The following is a 19,025-nucleotide window of genomic DNA, read 5'->3' as shown; positions in this document are numbered from 1 at the left end:
TAATATAAACAATATCATCATTTGACATTATGAGTATTCAATTTTTATGGTAAGTCACAAATGCAAGTTCTCAAAAAGTTCTGTTGACGGCTTATTATACTCATAGTTCAATGCATCATCACATGACATGACTGTTAGCTAGCTTAAAATTGTATACAAATTTATGAAATGAAATGACAAAATAGTGATTAGGCGTAACCATATATGAGACTCGTCAAAATTGTCATCGTTTATGATTAACTTCACATTAGATACAATCAAGTTTGCGGCAATTGGATTTGAATCCAAGGACTCTAACAGTGATTGAAAGTCATTTATAGTCAACTGGAAAAATGCATCGATTCGCTAAGGAGATTCCCATAATCTGCAATATGTCTTTGAGAAGGTAACCACATCACACGATACGTACCATATACTTTTGAAAAATCTATACGATACGCCTATGATACACGATATGCTATGTGTATCACACAATACAAGCGATACGGCTGATAGACTCTGGTATCATACGATACAGTGATAAAATGAGTTTCCATTGTTTTTTTTTTCTTTAAGAACCCTTCCCTTCCTCTTTTTAAACATGTCTAAGAGTTGTGGACACAGATAGTTTTGCTAGTTTTCTAGAAAATCGCCAATTTGAGCAATAAATCATCGATCTAGGAAAAAACATGCAGGTGAATGAGAGTGTTTGCTCATGGCCCCATGGAGATGGTGGGACCTTGATTGATGATAATCTACAGGTATATGTTGTGAACTTATAATGTAGAATAATCTAAAACACTTTAAAGTTGTAATTAATGCTTATTAGCTTATGAATGATGTGACGAGTTTTTTTTATATGGAATATTTTTTTCCTTATTTTTCTGAAAGTTTCTTTGTTTTTCCTGATCTTATCGATTTTTTCTGATTTTTAATTTTATGAATTAAAAAACAATTTACGATACTCTGACCATACATTATAATACAATGTATAAGTCGGTCCTACCGATACACATTACTGTACACCTTTTACAACATTGCTCCAGAATCCTTTTGCTTTCCTAATCTCTCCTCCCTTAATCTTCTTCACTTCTTTTGGAACTCCAAAATTAAAAACGTCAACCTCATCAACATGGTTAGATTTGTGGAGCACCGACAGAAACCCTTTACTGTTGGATCATTTACTTGGGCTTCAGCCTTGGACAAAATCAAGCTTGTGGCCTTGTAAAAAACATGCTTGTTCAGCATCAAACCTGCTGGGGATAGCCCTCCGAGCTTTATTATTATGTATCAACCCAAAGAACAATATATACACAGACAAAACACAGCAGCTCACACATTTACACAAGGAGCTGCAAATCAGACAAGAGGAAACATCCTAAGCACATCCAATTATGGGGTTTGCTAAATGATATGGAATCTAGGAAATTGCTCCCAAATCAGTGAAAGCTGATGACCAAAACTGGCTGACCTTCTAATCTCCACTCCAACCATCTAAGCCAAAAGATAGAGTCAGTTTTTTTCTTTTCTTTTCCTTTTTGTAGATGAGCATGTTTTTATCATTCCATTAGTAGTCAAGCACCTTTTGTGGCATTTTCTCTAAAACGAAGTTAGTCGGGATCATACTTTGGGTTAGGACCAGTTTGCACTAGAAAGTCTCACACATTCTAGTGCATAGGTCATAGAGCGGCAGCTGAATACGCGATCTTGTGAAAGAACTCAAGAGTTCAATAACCGAGATGCATCTCCCTTGGCTTAATCTGGTTGGCTGCTGATGCTGATGAAATTAGATAAGCGACATCGCCCAGCAACTTTAGAACCTTCACAATTTTCTTTTACCTTTCACTCTCTTTTTCTTTTCACTTGCGTGGTGCTTTGTGCTTTCTTCTCTACTCACCTGGATAAGGGAGTGCAGAAAAGGCCAAGTTGAGAAACATCAAGAACTCAATATGGATCTGTGCATAATCTGACAAGGTATCTGCCAAAACCTTAGCTTGCTAAAACAAAAGAAAAAAAAAAAGTTCATAACGCCATTAAAACATACACAATAAACATACACACGGACTAGTTGGCTTGGGCTACGAATTTCTCACCATCTGCAGAGACTGAACCAACAATAAAACATATACATATAAATACACTTGAGAACATGCAACTTAATAGGAGGCACATCTAAACAAAGTAGAGCTAACCTATTTAGAGGATCATGCACTTGAAGATGGGCAAGAAGAACAGAAAAAGGTGCCAAGAAGAGGCCATCTAAACAAAGTAGAGCTAACCTATTTAGAGGATCATGCACTTGAAGATGGGCAAGAAGAACAGAAAAAGGTGCCAAGAAGCCATGCTCAACGCAACCTGTACTGTTGATGGTCAGAAGGTCCGAACTGTGGTAGTCCTGGCCTTGTAAGATAGCAAGAAGTGGTCACTCCAAGAGTCAAGACCACGATTACTAAGCCCAAGCACATTAAGAGGTAACCCTCGGCTACAAAATTGAGAGTCAAGAAAGTCTAAAAATTTTTAAAGGACAAGATCATGGCTCGAAGATATACCAATAATAAGCCTCAGATTGTCTTCAAATGTAGGTTTACTCCAAATTAGAGATCAAAAATGACATCATCTCTAAATGACGGGCATTAAAGACAAATGATGACAAAAAAAAATTCCAATTTCAAGTGGAAATGGGACAGATTTGGAGCAAAGACACCTGCTCTCAAGTTATAAGACACATCAAAAACAACAACTGCAGTCAAATGGGCAAAGTGCAGTGCCACCAGCATCGGGATTGTCGAAACCAAGTTCTTCTGCAGAATATATGGTCAATCCATCAGCTGTCTTTTTTCTCACTCGAGGAGGAGGATCAACCGACCCATTTCCCTTAGGAGAAGCTTTCTTTTTGCCCTTTTTCTTTGCCTTGGAATCCTTTGGCAGTGAAGAACTTTCTTCACCAACTGTGTTTTCCTTGGGTAAAGCTTCAGATGTCTTCAACTTTTTTTTCTTCTTAATAGAGAAGATTTCATCAATTTCATTTGATGGTTTTTGCTTCTTATCTGAATTAGAATCAACTGTCTGTTGAGAAGGATGCTGAGGATCTTGCTCTGAAACTCGCTTTTTCCCCATTGACCATGCACATCAGCTACCCAAATTTTTGCAGAAGTTAACTAAAGAACGGTTTGGCCTTGAGTCCACAGGACAACTCACAAAATTTAAAGTTGATTTATCGCAGCATAGCAACCTGCACATAAAGAGATTTACTTGGCAACAACTAACAATAACAAAAGTGTCAAAAAATTACTTTTGCATGAGTCAGATACAAACGCAATCAATAATCTGTGGACATGAGCAAGCAGCAAGCAGCAAGCAGCAAGCAGTAGTAAAAGCCTCCCCGCATGCACATAACAATGAACAGATATACGATTCTTAAAACCAACTCAGCGAATCAGCAAAAACCATTTAATTGCCACCATGTGCAAAGGTTGAGTTGTTAAAAATTGAATAAACAATCATCAGGTTCAAACATTATTGGACAATTAATAACTTAAAAAAAATAGTATTATGGGAAACACCATCTTTCAAATTTAGTTCACACAAAAAGCAGTGCTTATTAGATCATGCACAAAATAGCAAATTTGAAATTTCACAACAAAAAGGGAAGTGATGTTCCGACAAGTTTATTAATAATTTAGTAAACAAATGAGATTTACAATTACGTGTCATGCTTGCGAATAATAGTCGACAAAATCTACAGATGATGCAGAAGGATAAAATATCAACTGTAAAAGGATCAACCCCGCAAGTTCAATGACAACATTGATGGTCCAACTATGATAACAGCGAACGTCGACAACTACAATGTTAACAAACAACATAGTTGCAATGATATAAACAAAGGGCAAAAAAAATCTTAAAAGTAATATGCTATATAATGTTGTACTGCAGAAGACTGTCAGCAGTCCTTCCGGGTACTGGATGAAAGAGCTAATAATATTTCTTAATGCAGGAATAGTATTATTACAAACTGAAATTACCCAGTACCGTGATTGCGAAAAAAGAAAATGAAAACTCTCATCGCTTTGACCCATTTGTGTTACATTTCTTCATCAGCATCCAGTTAGCAGTTTACTTTCTTCTCATAGGACTTAAACCTTACCATTATCTTGTGAGACCTCCTAGCAGAGCTAATCTGAAAGCCAATGTGCAGAACTAATCTGAAAGCCAAGGTGCAGAGGAATAGGTCCAGCATTCAAGCTTGGATACAACTTTCCAATTGACTTGCTTTCATTATTTAAGAGGAGGTCCTATTCTTCACAAAGAACCACTTCAATGAAGGTAAGCCTGGTTTCCTCAGAAAGGCCTCAGTTCAACCATTAGATTTAAACAACCCAAATGCATTATTGCAGTACTGAATATAAACCATCAAACACCTCTGAGTGGAGCATCAACAATGACTTTTAATAAAAACATCTCTACTTGAACCCGTCAGCATTACGATCTGAATGCCTTTGGGTCAGTAATGAGATTCAATGCTCATTCTTACAAAAGACCAGCATAGCTTCCTTAAAGCTACTTCCAATTCCTCCACCCTAACTTATATAATGTTATGCATGTTAGTTAACTTCCTTAGCCAAAGTAATAGTATAGTTGAAAATGTTTGGCATGCACCTGTACCCGTCCTTGGGCTGGCACAGTATAATTGGAAAATTTTACAATGTTTCCACAATGTGTGTCACGAAGTTGTTTAGTCTGGTCACTCCAAGCAATTCATCTGCATTTTAGTCCTCAGATATTGTGATCAAGATGAATACTCTCAATTCAACTCAACAACACCTTAGCCAATATCTCAAATAGGCCTCTCAACATATGATATTTTTGTACAACAAAAGATTTTAACACAATGTTACATAAGGAAATGAATTCTCTTGCTGGGTACCAACTTATTTGATTATATAAGGCAAACAAGGAGACGAGGTTGCCTCCTAGCAGCCAGAGCAAGCAAGCGAGAGAGAGAGAGAGAGAGAGAGAGAGAGGAAGGGAGAAGAACAAGAAAGTGAATGGAAGGGGTGGGTTCTGGGTCAGTGAGAGAAAGAGAGCCTTAACAAAAGGAACACAAAATCTGGTACCTGGATCCAGATACAATTTTTTTATACTGCGATGACATATCTAAAGTTCGGTACTTTCAATTGCCTTTTTTGTTTTCTTTAACTCATGTTTCACAGTGGCTTGGTAATATGTATGATTCTGATACAAAAATTTATATGTTAGAAAAGATCGTTCTGTTATGACACTGAAATTCTGGACAGATCATAAGGATTATGTGAGTCCAACTCACACAACATTGCATTTATTTTGCTTGTGAATAAGATCAGTAACAATAAGAAATTAACAAAACTCTCTATTTCTATATGATATGCACAAAAAAAGACTATAGCCAACAAAGGTTCTAAGAGTGCCTTTAAAGAAAAAGATAAGTTTTTAGCAAATTTTCTTCATAAAGGAACGGAGAGGTTAACAAAAAACTACTAGTTGAAGCATCATAGTTTTGAGAAAATATATCTTCTCCTCCCCATGGTACCGCTCTTTTCGTTTTGTCTAGACCCTGTTATTCTCATTTGAACTACTAGTGTTGCCAGAAGAACCAACAATAGAATCCATGTAATCCAAGAATGGAATTCTGAATCAAACCTTCAGGAGGAAGAAGCCTCCTACCCTTTTATTAGAACATATCAAAAATAGATCTAGGTATTCTATAGATCTACCTAACAAACTCTGTGAACGATTCCATTCTTGTGGTCCAAGAAGCTCAGAGTTAGAAAGATAGATCTATAGAATACCTAGGCCTTTCACATGGACTGCATAACATGAGTTTTAATTTGTCCACCAACTGAATTCGTTCTGCACAATTACATGAACTTAGTTTTGCTACACAATATGAAGTCATGTGTTCCCAAAAGCCAAGGAGAATAGTTACTGAAAAGAGGTTCATTGCTTGCTAAACCAATTATTTAGGTAAGTTGAACTATAAGAACTTCTGACTTCTCTATGCATTTTACCAACTGTTTGTGAAAAGCAAACTATACAGTTTGACATTTTCTGTACATGATATATACTTTTGCAGTATCCCCAGTTGCAAATGGTGATGAAGTGCTTAAGCTCTAGTCTCTATCTCAATCTCTTCATTGAAGAAAAAACTTTGAACCACCATATCTAACAATAGCATCAACTTTAAAAAATAAAGGGAATGGAAATCCTAAAACATCTGACATTTTACAAAATTAGTCCCTTATTAGATAATGAACAATGTTGTTAAGTGCGATGACGTGAAGCTAAGCGCTAAGCTTATGAAATAAGCGCAGCACCCAGGCGAAGCGAAGCATAAGCTTCAGGACCAAAATCGTTGCATTTTTATAAACCACAGAAACAGACTAATTTTTTTAAAAATTAACTTCTGAATCTCTATTTCTAATTTCCAGCACTTCATAGCCTAAACTAAATCTTCAAAATCTCAAATTAATTACCTATTGAAAAAAGGAGTATAAGTCCTCAACGTATTCATCACTGTTTCACCAGCTTGTTCCTCATGAAATTGTGAAAGCAAGGTTTGTGTTAATGGTGGACCGATGGTGGTGAACTTTTACATGATATCATCCAATTACTCAAAGACCAACATATAAACTGTAAAAGATGTATAGGCAACTAACTTGTACATGATATCATCCAATTACTCAAAGACCAACATATAAATCCCCCCCCCCAACACAAAAGAACGAACAAATCATATTGCTCCCTCAAGAAAAGATCGGTCTCTTCCTCCGAATGAAGCTTACGAAAAACAAACCAAGTCCAATCTCCTCGGTCGCCGGAGCTATTCGATTCGATTCTGAAGGAGGATTAGGAAGTCACCGTACAATAAAGAATTTTCGAACAGTCGAAGTCCACCGAGCTCAAGAAGAGCAAAACTAAACGAACGAAAGAGAAAGAAAGAGAAAAGGTAGATAAGGGCGAGAGAGCCAGGGTTCCCGATCGTCCAGTGAGCCCGTGCTAACATGGAAGGAGATGGCCAAGAGACGAGACAAACTTTAGGGCTTCCTAACTACTCGAATCCAGTAAACCATGAAAGAGAGAAAAGGAGAGAAAGACAGAAGGAAAGAGGGGGCTACCTGAACTGGTCGTAATCCACACATCGAGAGATGGAGAAGGCCGAAACAAAGCCCCATTTTGACTAATTCTGAGGATGATGACGAACTCGCTCTTGCCCTCCCACAGTCGGACGATGGCGAAAAGCTGCTTCGGAGGCGGACGGCGGCTACCGCAGCGGCAGTCTGAAAGCGAGGAAGACGACGGCTCCTGCAGCTTTGTTTTGAACGGGAGGACGGCGATGCGCGAGTGGGGTGCCAATGGCCGGGTATGACCAAGACCCGTACTGAATTGATCAAGATCCGGGTCGGATGCAGTAGGAAAGTATCCGATCAATTGTTTTGATTAGTGATGTTAATGGATCAGATTTAAATTGAATTACCTTAACCACATTTATTTTTTTAAATATTTACAATTCAAATTCGGATTTAAATGAAAGTCATATTCAAATTTGAATCTGAAATCCAATTTCACAATCAATCTTTACATGTATATCTGAATTTGAATTTAAATTTTGAACCAAATCTGACTCATTTTCAAAATATAAGAGGGTAGATATAAAATATTTATTCAAACCAAAGATGAGAATCCAAATGCAATCAGATTATTTATGTTTACCCGAATTCGACCAAATGTAATTTCTTAAATCTAAATTAGATCCGATTTTTTAATGGGATATTAATTTTTTTCTTCATAACTGACTTTTTTTTGGATCTGATAGTATATCTTATCCAAATAAGATATATTAAAATACCTAAGTATGATTTAAAATATGCAATAACTGATCCAGCTCCTGCTCCTGCTCAAGATCCCATTGAAATCCAAAAAACATGCTGCCCAATTACATCCGATCCAACCACAAATTTATGGGTGAAAATTTATCTTGTAATTGTCCATTTATTTACTTTGTTATCAGAAAAATTCAACAAACAAAAATGTCCGATTTTCAGTTCAGAAGGAACATTTTTTACTTAATAGGAACGTCAATAAATCTGATTTGGATTGGATGTGCAACCAACCTTCTTAGAAAAAAAATCAGATATGGAAAAAATTCTACATCCAATTAAAGATATCAGATTGGATTTGGATTTGGGAAATGTCAGTCGAACAGATCCAGATACGAATTACTTAATAAATATTCAACCAGATATGGATCATTTAGTCTTAAGTAAGTATTTTATATCTAATATCCATCCATTTTCAAAATTTGTTTCTAATATATTGCAATAAGGTTGAGATTTGGTTTAAAAGTTGGATATGAAGTCAGTTGTGAACTAAAACAGTATTTGGAGTGGATACAAATTATGAATTCAGATCTGGATTCAGATACAAAATAGACGTTTCTTTATTTATAATTGAAGTATGTAAAAATTTGATAAAGTACATCCGATTCGAATCAGATCCATTAATATACCTAATGGTGACTAATTTATGATCAAAACTAAGGCCCCAGATCCATTAATATACCTAATGGTGACTAATTTATGATCAAAACTAAGGCCCCGTAGGTTTAATCTCATTCTCAAATTGAAAATAGTAGGAGCCCACATATGTCTCCAGCATTGCTCTTGCCATCAGATGAGATACCCAAACAACTTAAAAAAAAAAAAAAAAAAAAAAAAAAAAAAAAAAAAAAAAAAACTATTTACCAACAAGAGAAAAGTAGTTGAGCACCTTGAACTGGCATACCAAAGTTACTTGATTTACATGGATTCAATTATTTGCAAGGATTCATATTAGTGATAACATGAAATTGTGCTACATATGTGTAGGAGACACTTTGCGAGTGGTTTATGAATCTACTCCAAAGATAGAGTCGTGAATATACTTCAATATTTGAGATAGATTCATGAGACACTTGCATAATATCCTTTCTGCCAAATGATCTTTAAAGTTGCAAATTCATGGTTTGAAGGTTTCTTGTTACAGACAAGCATGCAAGTATGGAACCCTGCGAGGAAGATGGATGCACAATGATGCAAAATTGCTTGAATGTTTCAATTGATACAAGATACTCATGATCTCAAGAAGAATAATATGTCACTTGGATAATTTTTTGGAAAAATCAAAAGCATTGGATGTTAATCTTATTAATAGCCCTCCATATGTGCAAAAACTAAAGCAACAAAACCATCTCTGTCAAGTCTTTAACAAAAATTCATAAATTTGATTATTCCTTGATTATGAACTCAAACATTATTTCTAAGAACAAAGAAAATGTATCGAAAAGTGCATTCCATTATGAATTGCACCAACTTCAAATGATATAATGCGTACGTAGAAACTGAAAATCCTTAATATTTAAACTAATAAAACTTCATTGTTCGATAATAAGGACGCGTTTGAATTGTTGAAACTAAAACTATAAGTTTAAATTTACTGAAAAGTTTTATTTCTCCACAAACAAGAAAGTTTTTGGAGCGGGACTATTTGTGTGATTGTGGAGCGCGTTTACACCTTTCGCCTCTTTGGAGCCTCTCTGATGCGCCCACAGTCGCAGTTGAAGAGAAATCACATACCTTCTTCTTCAGAGCAGCTCCACAACAACTTCAGCAGCTTCTGCGTCAAACAGGTAACGCATCCTTCCCTTCCCCTTCCCCTTCTGGTTCGCCCTCCCTTTCCTGTTCCCCTTTCCCCGTTACATGCCTTCCCCGTTCTTTTACCCCTTTCCATTTCCCTTCTTCCTAGCTCTTCCCCTGCCTCTTGATCCTTCCCCTCTCCCGTCACCTTCCTTGCGGCCGTTTCCTGCCCCATTTGACGCCCAAATCATAGATGACCGGTTGGGAGCCAATGGAGTCACCAAAGTCAATCCCAGTGCAAACCAGCTGGGAATACACAAAATCGATCCCATTATTTTCATCCTCTTTCTCTAATCACTTCTGAGCGAGAAATAAGTTTTACCATGGCCGCAAATCTGCCTTCCTACTGCTCAGAGGCTCTAGTCCCCCCTTCTTCTCAATTACCGCCTAATTCCCCTGTGATCGACCATGGCATTCTTTCCCTTCCGCTTCTCTCTCTCGATCGAGTGCTGCTGGTCGGCCGGCAGCGGCCATCCCATTCCCCGTATTATTTGCCATTATGGTGTTTTATGCTTCTTGTGAATAATACAATGGTATATCGTGCGTTTCATTTGTTTGCTATAGGCGTTGTGAACGAATTTTGTTGTTGTGCAAATCCACTTTTACATTGAATTAAAAATTGATGTGATTTGTGCAAAAGTACAGATTTGTGGATTTTATGTGTTGTAACAAGGCAGGTGATATTATGAATCATCTTACAGACACTGTTACACTTTTTTATATTTAGGTATTGCTTTAGTTTCTCCTTCCCATCAAACAAAATGAAGTATACCCAAAACTTCCACATTTCAAGAACCTGGTACTGAGTACCCAGAACTTTCTACTTGGGTAGTACCCAGAACTTTTTACTTGGGTATTTAATTCTATCAATTCAAACTGGCCCTAATAGTACCAAACTATTAGTTCTTTTCTAAATTAATATTCTTGCAGTCATTTCCAAAGTTTTGAAATCTATATATCTTCCAGAACTTGTCATCGTACTACAAGAAATGTGACCATGTATATAATGTTCTGAATCTGCCTTAGTGTTTTGAGGCAGATTCATGAGACAATAACAAGAAGCCTCATAGAAGCCTAACAAACCCTTTTGAGCTTGAAGACGACCGGCTAGCTCTCCCAACTCGTTAACAGACAGCCTGAGAGTAACTGAGATAAGCCCTAGCGTTAATGGGGGACTTCAGCTTTAACTTTGGCTGGCCCGTTCAGGCCTAAAACTATCCGTTGAAAGTCCAGCCCATTGCCCAATTACTGGGGAAGAAGTGATACTGAGAGTACAGAAAGTAACACGGATTCCTTTATGCAACTAGTTTAATGTTGGAGAAAGCGATCAGAGATGGATCTTACTATAGGCTTAATATTGTTCACCGATCTTGCATGAACCAAGGTTACAGACTCATAGGTCGATCCAAGTATATCTACGGATTCTAATTATTTTTGAGTTGATTAATCCATCTGATATGCTTGTTAATTTTATATATTTTACAGTTGATGAATATCAGCAGATACATGTTCTTATTAATGAGAGAAAGAAAGCTTAGACATGAAAATTTTTACAACATGAAGCATGTTATCAATCTGTAAGTAAGCGTACCACACTCAACATTTAAACAAAAAAAGTGAACAACTGTACAAGTAAATTGCCCCATGCGCCCACACCCATGCACTGGTGTTAGTTCCAAGGGAAAGTTAACCAATAGTTGGCAAACTCGGTGATCAGAGTTGCAAGTTATCCGGCTAGGATCGTTCATTTACTGAGTCAGGTGCATGGAAAGGAGCAAAGAGAAGTAGATGGTAATCGACCAAGGGATCCAACTACCCGAAGATTAAGTAACTAATAACAATAATAGCCACAATAATGTTCCCCTTTGACATGAGCCCTTGTGTCCCTGAAATAATGGAAGGAAAAAGATCAGCAATGGCTGTTACTTTCTCTTTCAGCCAAAAAAAAAAGAAGAAAAGCCCAGTTGCAGAATTGTACTTAAATTATAATCGAAGACGGGCGTACCTGAAAACTAGTTTTGTATTATCAAATACTATCTTCATTGATTTTTAGAGTTGCATATGGATAGGGATGAAACCAGAAATGTTTTAAGAGACAAACTATAGCTTCAAGGTCGGATCGGAATCTAATTTTCAAAATTGTCATATACGTTTGGCACTTACATATGAAACTATTAAAAATACACCTAAGTTTCTGATATTGCTACAAAAATACCCAACTCTTTTATGTCAATTAATTAAAAAATTTCTTTGAGTTTCTCGCTTTCCAGTCATAATTAATGGGTGATCAACATGAAAAGGATGAGAGAAAGCATCCAGAAGACATGTAGAACTCACCGCTTGTTTCCTTAGGAGAATGGTGGGCGGACGGTGGCGCTGCCGGTGGTGGCGCAGCTGCAACGTTTAAGTGCAGAAACGATGGGTCTATACTGTACATCGCACCGCAACTCTGCGTGACAGATCGGCCATCAGACAATCTGGTGAAGAAGTTGGCGTGGAAGATCAACCCACGCAAGCAGATGCGGCAACCATCGAAGGAAATGTCTCTTGTGCACATCACCAAGCCGTATATATTGTTGGAAGCATTGAGACGGATATCTCCGGTGGCAAACATTAACCCCCCAGACGCATTGCTGGCTGCGAAGGATGATAGGTTGGCCATGAGCAGCATCAGTTGCTGCTTGAAAAGAGCCGGTTCCGGAACCAAGCTACCACTTTCGGAGAAGATAGTGACCGTATTGTTCATTTCCCCGATGAAATTCTCGGTAGAATAGCGCAAGAGGCAGTAGTCGTACCAAGAGTAGTAGGAACAGCAGGTTCGGTTGCTCACCTCAATAGCTTGTAGAATGCACTCGCTGCAATTGCTCCTGGGGATATCCGGCCGGCAGAGGGCAAGGCCATAGATTTGGTCACGGCCTTGGCCGGCAGTGGCTGTGTGGAAGCCAGAGAGAGAGGCGTTAGCATGAAGATAAAGAAAAAGCTGGTTTAAGTTCTGTTGGTAGGTGATACTGGCGTTGCATTTGATGAGTGAACAAACTGAATCTATGGGGGGTAAGGCATCGGAAGGGAGGACCTGTCCGGCAGACAGAATGGGAAGGAGGAAGAAAATGGTTAGGGGCAGGGCCATCATAATAAGGAAGGACGCTTAGATTAGGGAGAAGAAGGATGAAGGATAAGAAGGAAAACATTTGATACTTAAAACTAAGCAAAGAGTCAAACAGAGAGGTGGGATTCAGGAAGACTTGAGTTGAGACTGTGGGCTTTGCACAAACGTATTGACAAAATTTGCAAACCAACGTTCAAGGTCAATGAGGATTGCTTTATATATATATACATATATATATAAAATGAGGCTTTTAGAAAAGTTTACCGGACAAACTTTCAATCTGAAGCAGTGTGAGTAACGTGTTGACAATTGCCTGTACTTACCTACAGGTAGTTTTATATTGATACTTCAAAGCAATTTTTTACATTTAGATGTTGACGCTTCATAAAAAATTAAAATTTATTGCTGGTGCTTTCATGGGGCTTTTAGACTCGTCAAACTTCTAATCCTGGGGCGAAGGTACTGTGGGCAACATACGGGTAATTCCTCGGTACTTTTTTTTTTTCATTGTTGACATCTCAAAGCAATTTTCTTATTTACATGTTCAAGCAGCTTAAAAATTTAAAATTTATTACTAATTTATTTTAATCGGAATTCTTTGGGTGGGTCCGCTGCTCCAATCAATAAATTAAATTCATCCATGCTTACGCTTAGAATAAGCCGAACATAGACACGGCCGGAATAGCCGGGCTGGGCTGGAATTTTATAGGCTTGTTTGTACTATGTAGCACTCATACTTGCATTATATGTATATACTTCTTTTTTCTTTTTACATTATAGTATATGTGTACGTAAACTAACAAAAGTCCATCGCCATATCCAACGGCAGGGGTCGACTCTCTCAGTTATTATGCAATCAAGTTAACAAGATTTCTGTAATTAATTACACCTTCTTTCTCTCATAAATAATTCATGTTTCATAAATGTGTTATAGTAGATCCAAAGTAAACTCTTTCTCAGATTTAGTTCTGGTTAAATATCTCTCTCCTTGCAGCCGTTCCTTTGTTAGCAACGTAGAGCATGCATCAACAGAATATACAACTCTAGCAACTGTTTTGGTGACAGAACCTACAAGGCACTGCTGAAAATAAACAACCCTAACTGCTAGCACTGTTAACAAGCTATAACTTCAATACAAGGTGCAGAGATTGCATTCATATGAACCAAAGAAAAAAGTGGTAACGAGTTAATTTACATGGAAAAAACCCAAATGGTGGGTGCAAAAATGTGATCAATACAATAGGAAGAGCTCTTTGAAGGTCTCAATCCATAAATCAACAGTTTTGAGAACAGAATCCCTTACATTCACCATTGATTTGTCATAACCAAGAGAGAACAAACAAAATAGTTATAGAACCTAGAAAAGGGTTTGAGAAGACATCCAGGAACAGGTTCCTCTCTTCCTCCCTTCTCCTTTCCTTCTTTTCTCCTTACCCAAGCTCTTGCCTTCATCACACATTCACCAATAGCCACAATACATTACCTCTTGAGAAAAATAAGTAATTAGAGTGGCCCATAATTATAATAGAAACTGTCACATATTGATAGACGTGAACCTAATTATAATAGACACTATCACATATTGATAGTATATCCTAAATATTATCGTTCTGGAGTGAATGATAATGCAGCTAAGATCTCTTTAAATATTAACTTCTACAAAGGTCACTATTGTGAGGAGCTGTTTACAGCAATAATATCGATAATCGTTATGTTTGCTAGTGTTACCGTTGAATTTCCTACCCTTTTTATGAAGTCGTCTTTTCCTTATTCCTCACCGTAGATGTAGGCTGTACAGCCGAACCACTTAAGTTTGGTGTTCGTGTGATTGTTTGCTCGTTTTTTTCTGCAGATAATCCGTGACATGGTATCAGAGCGTGGTTAAGTTTCACTCATTTTGTCCATGGCTGAATCTGAAAATTTCCAGTCGATTGCAACCGATGTTACCCAAGAATCAAGGAATTGAGTTCCGATCAGAATCATCTTCTGCGGATTACTACCAAACCTTTTTCAGGGACAGATTATCTCAGTTGGTCAAAATCTGTAAGCTCTTCCTAAGTAGTCGATCTAATGGGAAAATTAAAAAACCGGCTATTTATAGTCTTTGTTTTGAAAAGTGGGAATTAGAGAATGATGCAGTCATGGGCTGGTTGTTAAATTCAATGATTCCAGAGATTGCAAGAAGCCTTATGTATACTACGACTGCGCAAGAAATATGGGACAATGTGAAAGAAGTGTATGGAGATAAGTATAACTTAGCTCGAGTTTATGAGCTGCAACAAGAGATTCACAACTTTTGTCCCGAAGGAAAATCTACATCTCTTCTCCAGTTTGTTGTCTTCTTTCCGAGCACATATATTTTATACCAAATCTTGGTTCAGTACAGGTTCTGATATTATTCTTTTCATTTTCAAAATCGCAGTAATAGTTCTGCAAGAACTTTCTGAATTTGATCTCGATATATCATGGACATAATACCCATCCTTGCATTATTGTGCTTGCTCAATCTATCTTTATGATTGACATTTTTTATAAGACGGCTCATACTTTTGCAAGTGCTTTCAAAATTAGCAGCTTCTAACAGTCATATCTAATCTTGTACTCATGTGATTAGCAGACAACAGAGACAGGTGTGAGCATCATGTGGGCAATTGCTCACATAGGCCCACAAAATGTATTTATTTTTATATTAAAATTTCATGGCAGTTTTTCTATTTTGCATATACGTGCCCTTTAAAAAATTTCAAATTATATAATTAGTACCCATTAGCCAAAATTTCCTGGCTCTGCTCCCATTAACATAATACACTTAAATATACATGTCATTTGAAAATTGGAAGATACTTATTTGCCATTCCAATACTTGTTAGCTTTCTTAATTTTAAGCATTTTTTACACTATTTTGCAAAAAAAAATCTATAAAAATAAAATTTAAAAGCTGACTAATTCGAAATGTTTGCATAAAATTTAAGGCTAGATTTTACCAGTAGAAAGGCTGCACATAAATTGCAGGTGAATTTGAGTAACAGGGGTGCTCCTGGTCCAATGTTAATGTGACACGTAAATCATGACATGAGCACACAGATCAGCAAATGCTCGAGAAATGAAAGAAGCAATACAAATTAATTAAGCATAACACTGATGCTAGTCAATCAGTTGTACACTTGGATTCTTTATTCATAACTAAGTTCTAATTCCTTATTACTGTACAAAGTGAGAGAACCAGGGGCTAATTAAAAGAGCAACTCTGCATAAGCCCACATCGAGATGATGATCATAGCTAGATTTCTTATCAACTTTCCCACCGGTGTTCCTGCAAGCACATGTGCTAGACCATGTCAGCTAGCCAGTCTCTGTTTCTACAAAATTTAATTATCATGTAATTGTTTTGATCGTTTTGTGGTTGATCTAGAGGGAGAATTCTTGCTAACATGCAATATTTTGAAGTTGCACAAATATAAGCCAATATTAAATAATTAATGGCATGAACATTGTTCAGAAGTTAACATGTGTGATCTTAGGGATGTTATCATTTTAATTAATATATGATATATGCTGACCATTGACAAAATTAACCTGGATTATAAAATCAGAGATGTGTTTATAAGGTCAAATGTTGTCCGTCGTGGGTTGAGGCCGAAGAGCGGCCATGATTCTGTTTTGAATATTTCATTCCTTTCCGTTCATGGAACCAGAAATTTCTGTCTGAGGGATATTAATGCTTCATTAAAACTTTTAAGGGGTATGCATAAATAAATAAAATGTAGTACTAATAAGTAAATAAACAATTTATGTGGGCTGGAGCGTGGAGAATTGCATATATCAGCCCATATGTGCCTCTAAAGTTGTTACTATTTATATGGGTTATCTAATTAATATATATATATATATATATAAATTAGATAAACCCATATAGATGGTATATGCCGAACCTTTTCAAAAAAAGGAATATAAAAAAAAGTTAATATTTGATTTATGAGATTCATCTTTAAGGAATGACATCCAATTAGATTCAGATTTGGATATACATAAATACCTAATTAAATTCGGATGCTAATTTAGATCAGATTTATTTTTAAATATATATCTTATATGTAATGTTCTTTCATTTTGAAAATTAGCCAAATTTATTCAAAATTAGGATTCAAATTTGGATTGGATTCTATTTGTGAAATTGAAATTCGGCTTTTCTTCATTTGTATTCGAATATATCCGATTCAAGAATTGGTTGACATCCCTACAAACAATGTTTGTAGGCCATGTTAGATTTGTAAAAAATCATCAAGACTCTTGATTTCTGAATGCATGGACGTTTGAAAAAATAAAATAAAATAAGGCTTTTTGATTTATGCCATTAATTTGTGTTCTTTTTTTTTGTTCTCTTCACCATAGAGTTTGACAATTAATTAGGATGTTTGAAGTGTATATAAAAGGAGTGTCAATAAAATGAAAATACATAACAAAATTTGAAAAAGTCTCCTAATTACAAAAACAATTACAAGAACAAGCCGTCAAATTTACAAGAACAATTACAAGAACAAGCCGTCAAATCCTAATTACAAGAACAACTAATTATTACAAAGAACAAGCAGTCAAATCGAGAGAGATAAAGACAAAAAGTTGGCATATGAAGGCGTACCTTGCATGTTTAACGAGCGGAATGCCCTAGAGGCGAATGACGACGGCGGGTAGTTGAATGGCTCGGCCGGCGGAGGCGGTGCAATTGGTTGCAGTCGGCACCGCATCATGCAACTTCCGGTGGCGGCTTCTAGACTGATCCAATCATCATCAATGTCGGCAATAAAAGATCTGACGGTTGCCAAACAATTCCCACAGCCAGCCTTGGAGATGTCCCTTGTGCACTGTACCAATCCTTCTATCTTATGAGAAGCGTTGAAGCCAATCTCTCCCATGGAAAACATGAACCCCGTCTTGTTGCTGACGGTGGACACAGTAAGATTGTTGAGGAACATCCGCCTCTGCTCCTGGAACCGAGCATGCTCCGTCACGTTGTTTATGCTGTAAGATGCGATTTTGTTCTCGACGTCGACGACCCCGACGAAGTTCTCCGGGGAGTAGCGCCACATGCATTGCGTTTCCCAAGAGAAGGCAGAGGTGCAGTTGGTAAGAATCGTAAGATCCCAGGTGATGGCCTCAGTCACGCATCTTCGGCAGTCCATGCCGGAGGCATTGCCAACGCACATGCCCAGGCCGTGTACTTGATCCGGAGGCCGGCCGACGGTTGCGGTCGTGAAACCGGTGAAGGATACGTTGGCAGCTAGATGGCGGATCAGGCTCTCTCTGTTCCCTATCGAGGTGGACGATCCGAGGCTTTCGAAGCAGACGCTCTCAGCCCTGCCGTGCTTAATCATGGCAGCAGTGATCAGGAGGAGAATGATGCTGAAATCTAGCCTCATGCTGGGAGAAGTAAAGCGGGATCTCCTTAATTTCTGCTCTTTTGGTAGAACACGATGTGGATAGATAATTTAACGACGCCCTTAAATAGAAGTTCAGTGCGGACATTTTGTTAATTTCAAATGGTCTTTTTGTTTTTTTATTTTGATTTTTTGCTTTAGCAATTTTTTTTTATTGTGAATTAAGAGCATTTTAGTCATCAGATCAAGATGGCACATATAAGGTTTCTGCTTGACATCGTTGTCACAAATATAAAAAATAATTTTTTGGGTAACTTTTTAGTGAAATTGTTTTTCTCGAAAAAAATCTGGAAACAAATTTAACAATTAAACAAAACAATAAAAATCATAGAAAACCTTAAATACAGAGTTAGAAATTACTAAAATCTTGAGAAAAAACCATGATAAATTCGTAAATTTTTATTTTGACAGATTTTCAAAATCTTGCAATTTTTTTCCGCTTTACTTGATTTTCTGGTAAATTTTCAAAAATTTCGCAATATCTGCTAACATCGATTAACGGGTTCACTTTCATCTTCTAACGTCATCCAATGGGCACATGCCCATGTGAAGAAACGCTTTAAAAAGTGTTACATGTTCAAAAGTTCAACTGGTTATTAATTTTTTTGTTTCCCAAGATACTCAATTTCTTGAGAGAGAAGTCTTCGATAGTCTGCACACTGAACATGTTTGATTAGAATAGTTAAGAAGCGTGGAAATGCAATTACTTTCAGTGCAAACTGAAGTCTCTAAGACTTCTTTCTTAATCTAAAAGAAAATTTTCCTTATACTTTGAACAAGGGTGACTTTAGTTTA

General features: G+C 37.0%; 3 protein-coding genes and 1 long non-coding RNA gene across 4 annotated transcripts; all 4 read right to left on the bottom strand.

Annotated features, from left to right (window-relative positions):
• Positions 1 to 1,278: 1,278 nt before the first annotated feature.
• LOC126410507 (uncharacterized) lies at positions 1,279 to 2,708 on the bottom strand. The gene is made up of 3 exons (XR_007574579.1): positions 2,172 to 2,708; positions 2,024 to 2,084; positions 1,279 to 1,876 (listed from the first exon to the last, which is right to left on the bottom strand). It is a non-coding gene; the product is annotated as an uncharacterized LOC126410507 (long non-coding RNA).
• Positions 2,707 to 3,096, bottom strand: LOC116264344 (uncharacterized protein C6G9.01c). The gene has a single exon (XM_031644489.1). The coding sequence runs from the start codon at positions 3,094 to 3,096 to the stop codon at positions 2,707 to 2,709; it is 390 nt and encodes a 129-aa protein (XP_031500349.1).
• A 7,546-nt stretch (positions 3,097 to 10,642) lies between these two features.
• Positions 10,643 to 13,231, bottom strand: LOC116263775 (cysteine-rich repeat secretory protein 38-like). The gene is made up of 2 exons (XM_031643555.2): positions 12,027 to 13,231; positions 10,643 to 11,575 (listed from the first exon to the last, which is right to left on the bottom strand). Exons 1-2 carry the CDS (start codon positions 12,817 to 12,819, stop codon positions 11,502 to 11,504), a joined length of 867 nt encoding a protein of 288 aa, XP_031499415.1. The 5' UTR covers positions 12,820 to 13,231; the 3' UTR covers positions 10,643 to 11,501.
• A 2,797-nt stretch (positions 13,232 to 16,028) lies between these two features.
• LOC116264963 (cysteine-rich repeat secretory protein 38-like) lies at positions 16,029 to 18,212 on the bottom strand. Its single transcript, XM_031645447.2, has 2 exons — positions 17,435 to 18,212; positions 16,029 to 16,108 (listed from the first exon to the last, which is right to left on the bottom strand). Exons 1-2 carry the CDS (start codon positions 18,210 to 18,212, stop codon positions 16,029 to 16,031), a joined length of 858 nt encoding a protein of 285 aa, XP_031501307.2.
• Between the last annotated feature and the right edge of the window lie 813 nt (positions 18,213 to 19,025).

Source organism: Nymphaea colorata, chromosome 11, assembly GCF_008831285.2.
Source record: "Nymphaea colorata isolate Beijing-Zhang1983 chromosome 11, ASM883128v2, whole genome shotgun sequence".
NCBI lineage: Eukaryota > Viridiplantae > Streptophyta > Magnoliopsida > Nymphaeales > Nymphaeaceae > Nymphaea > Nymphaea colorata.
Note: the sequence above shows the minus strand (reverse complement) of the source record. Positions and strands in the feature narration are given on the sequence as shown.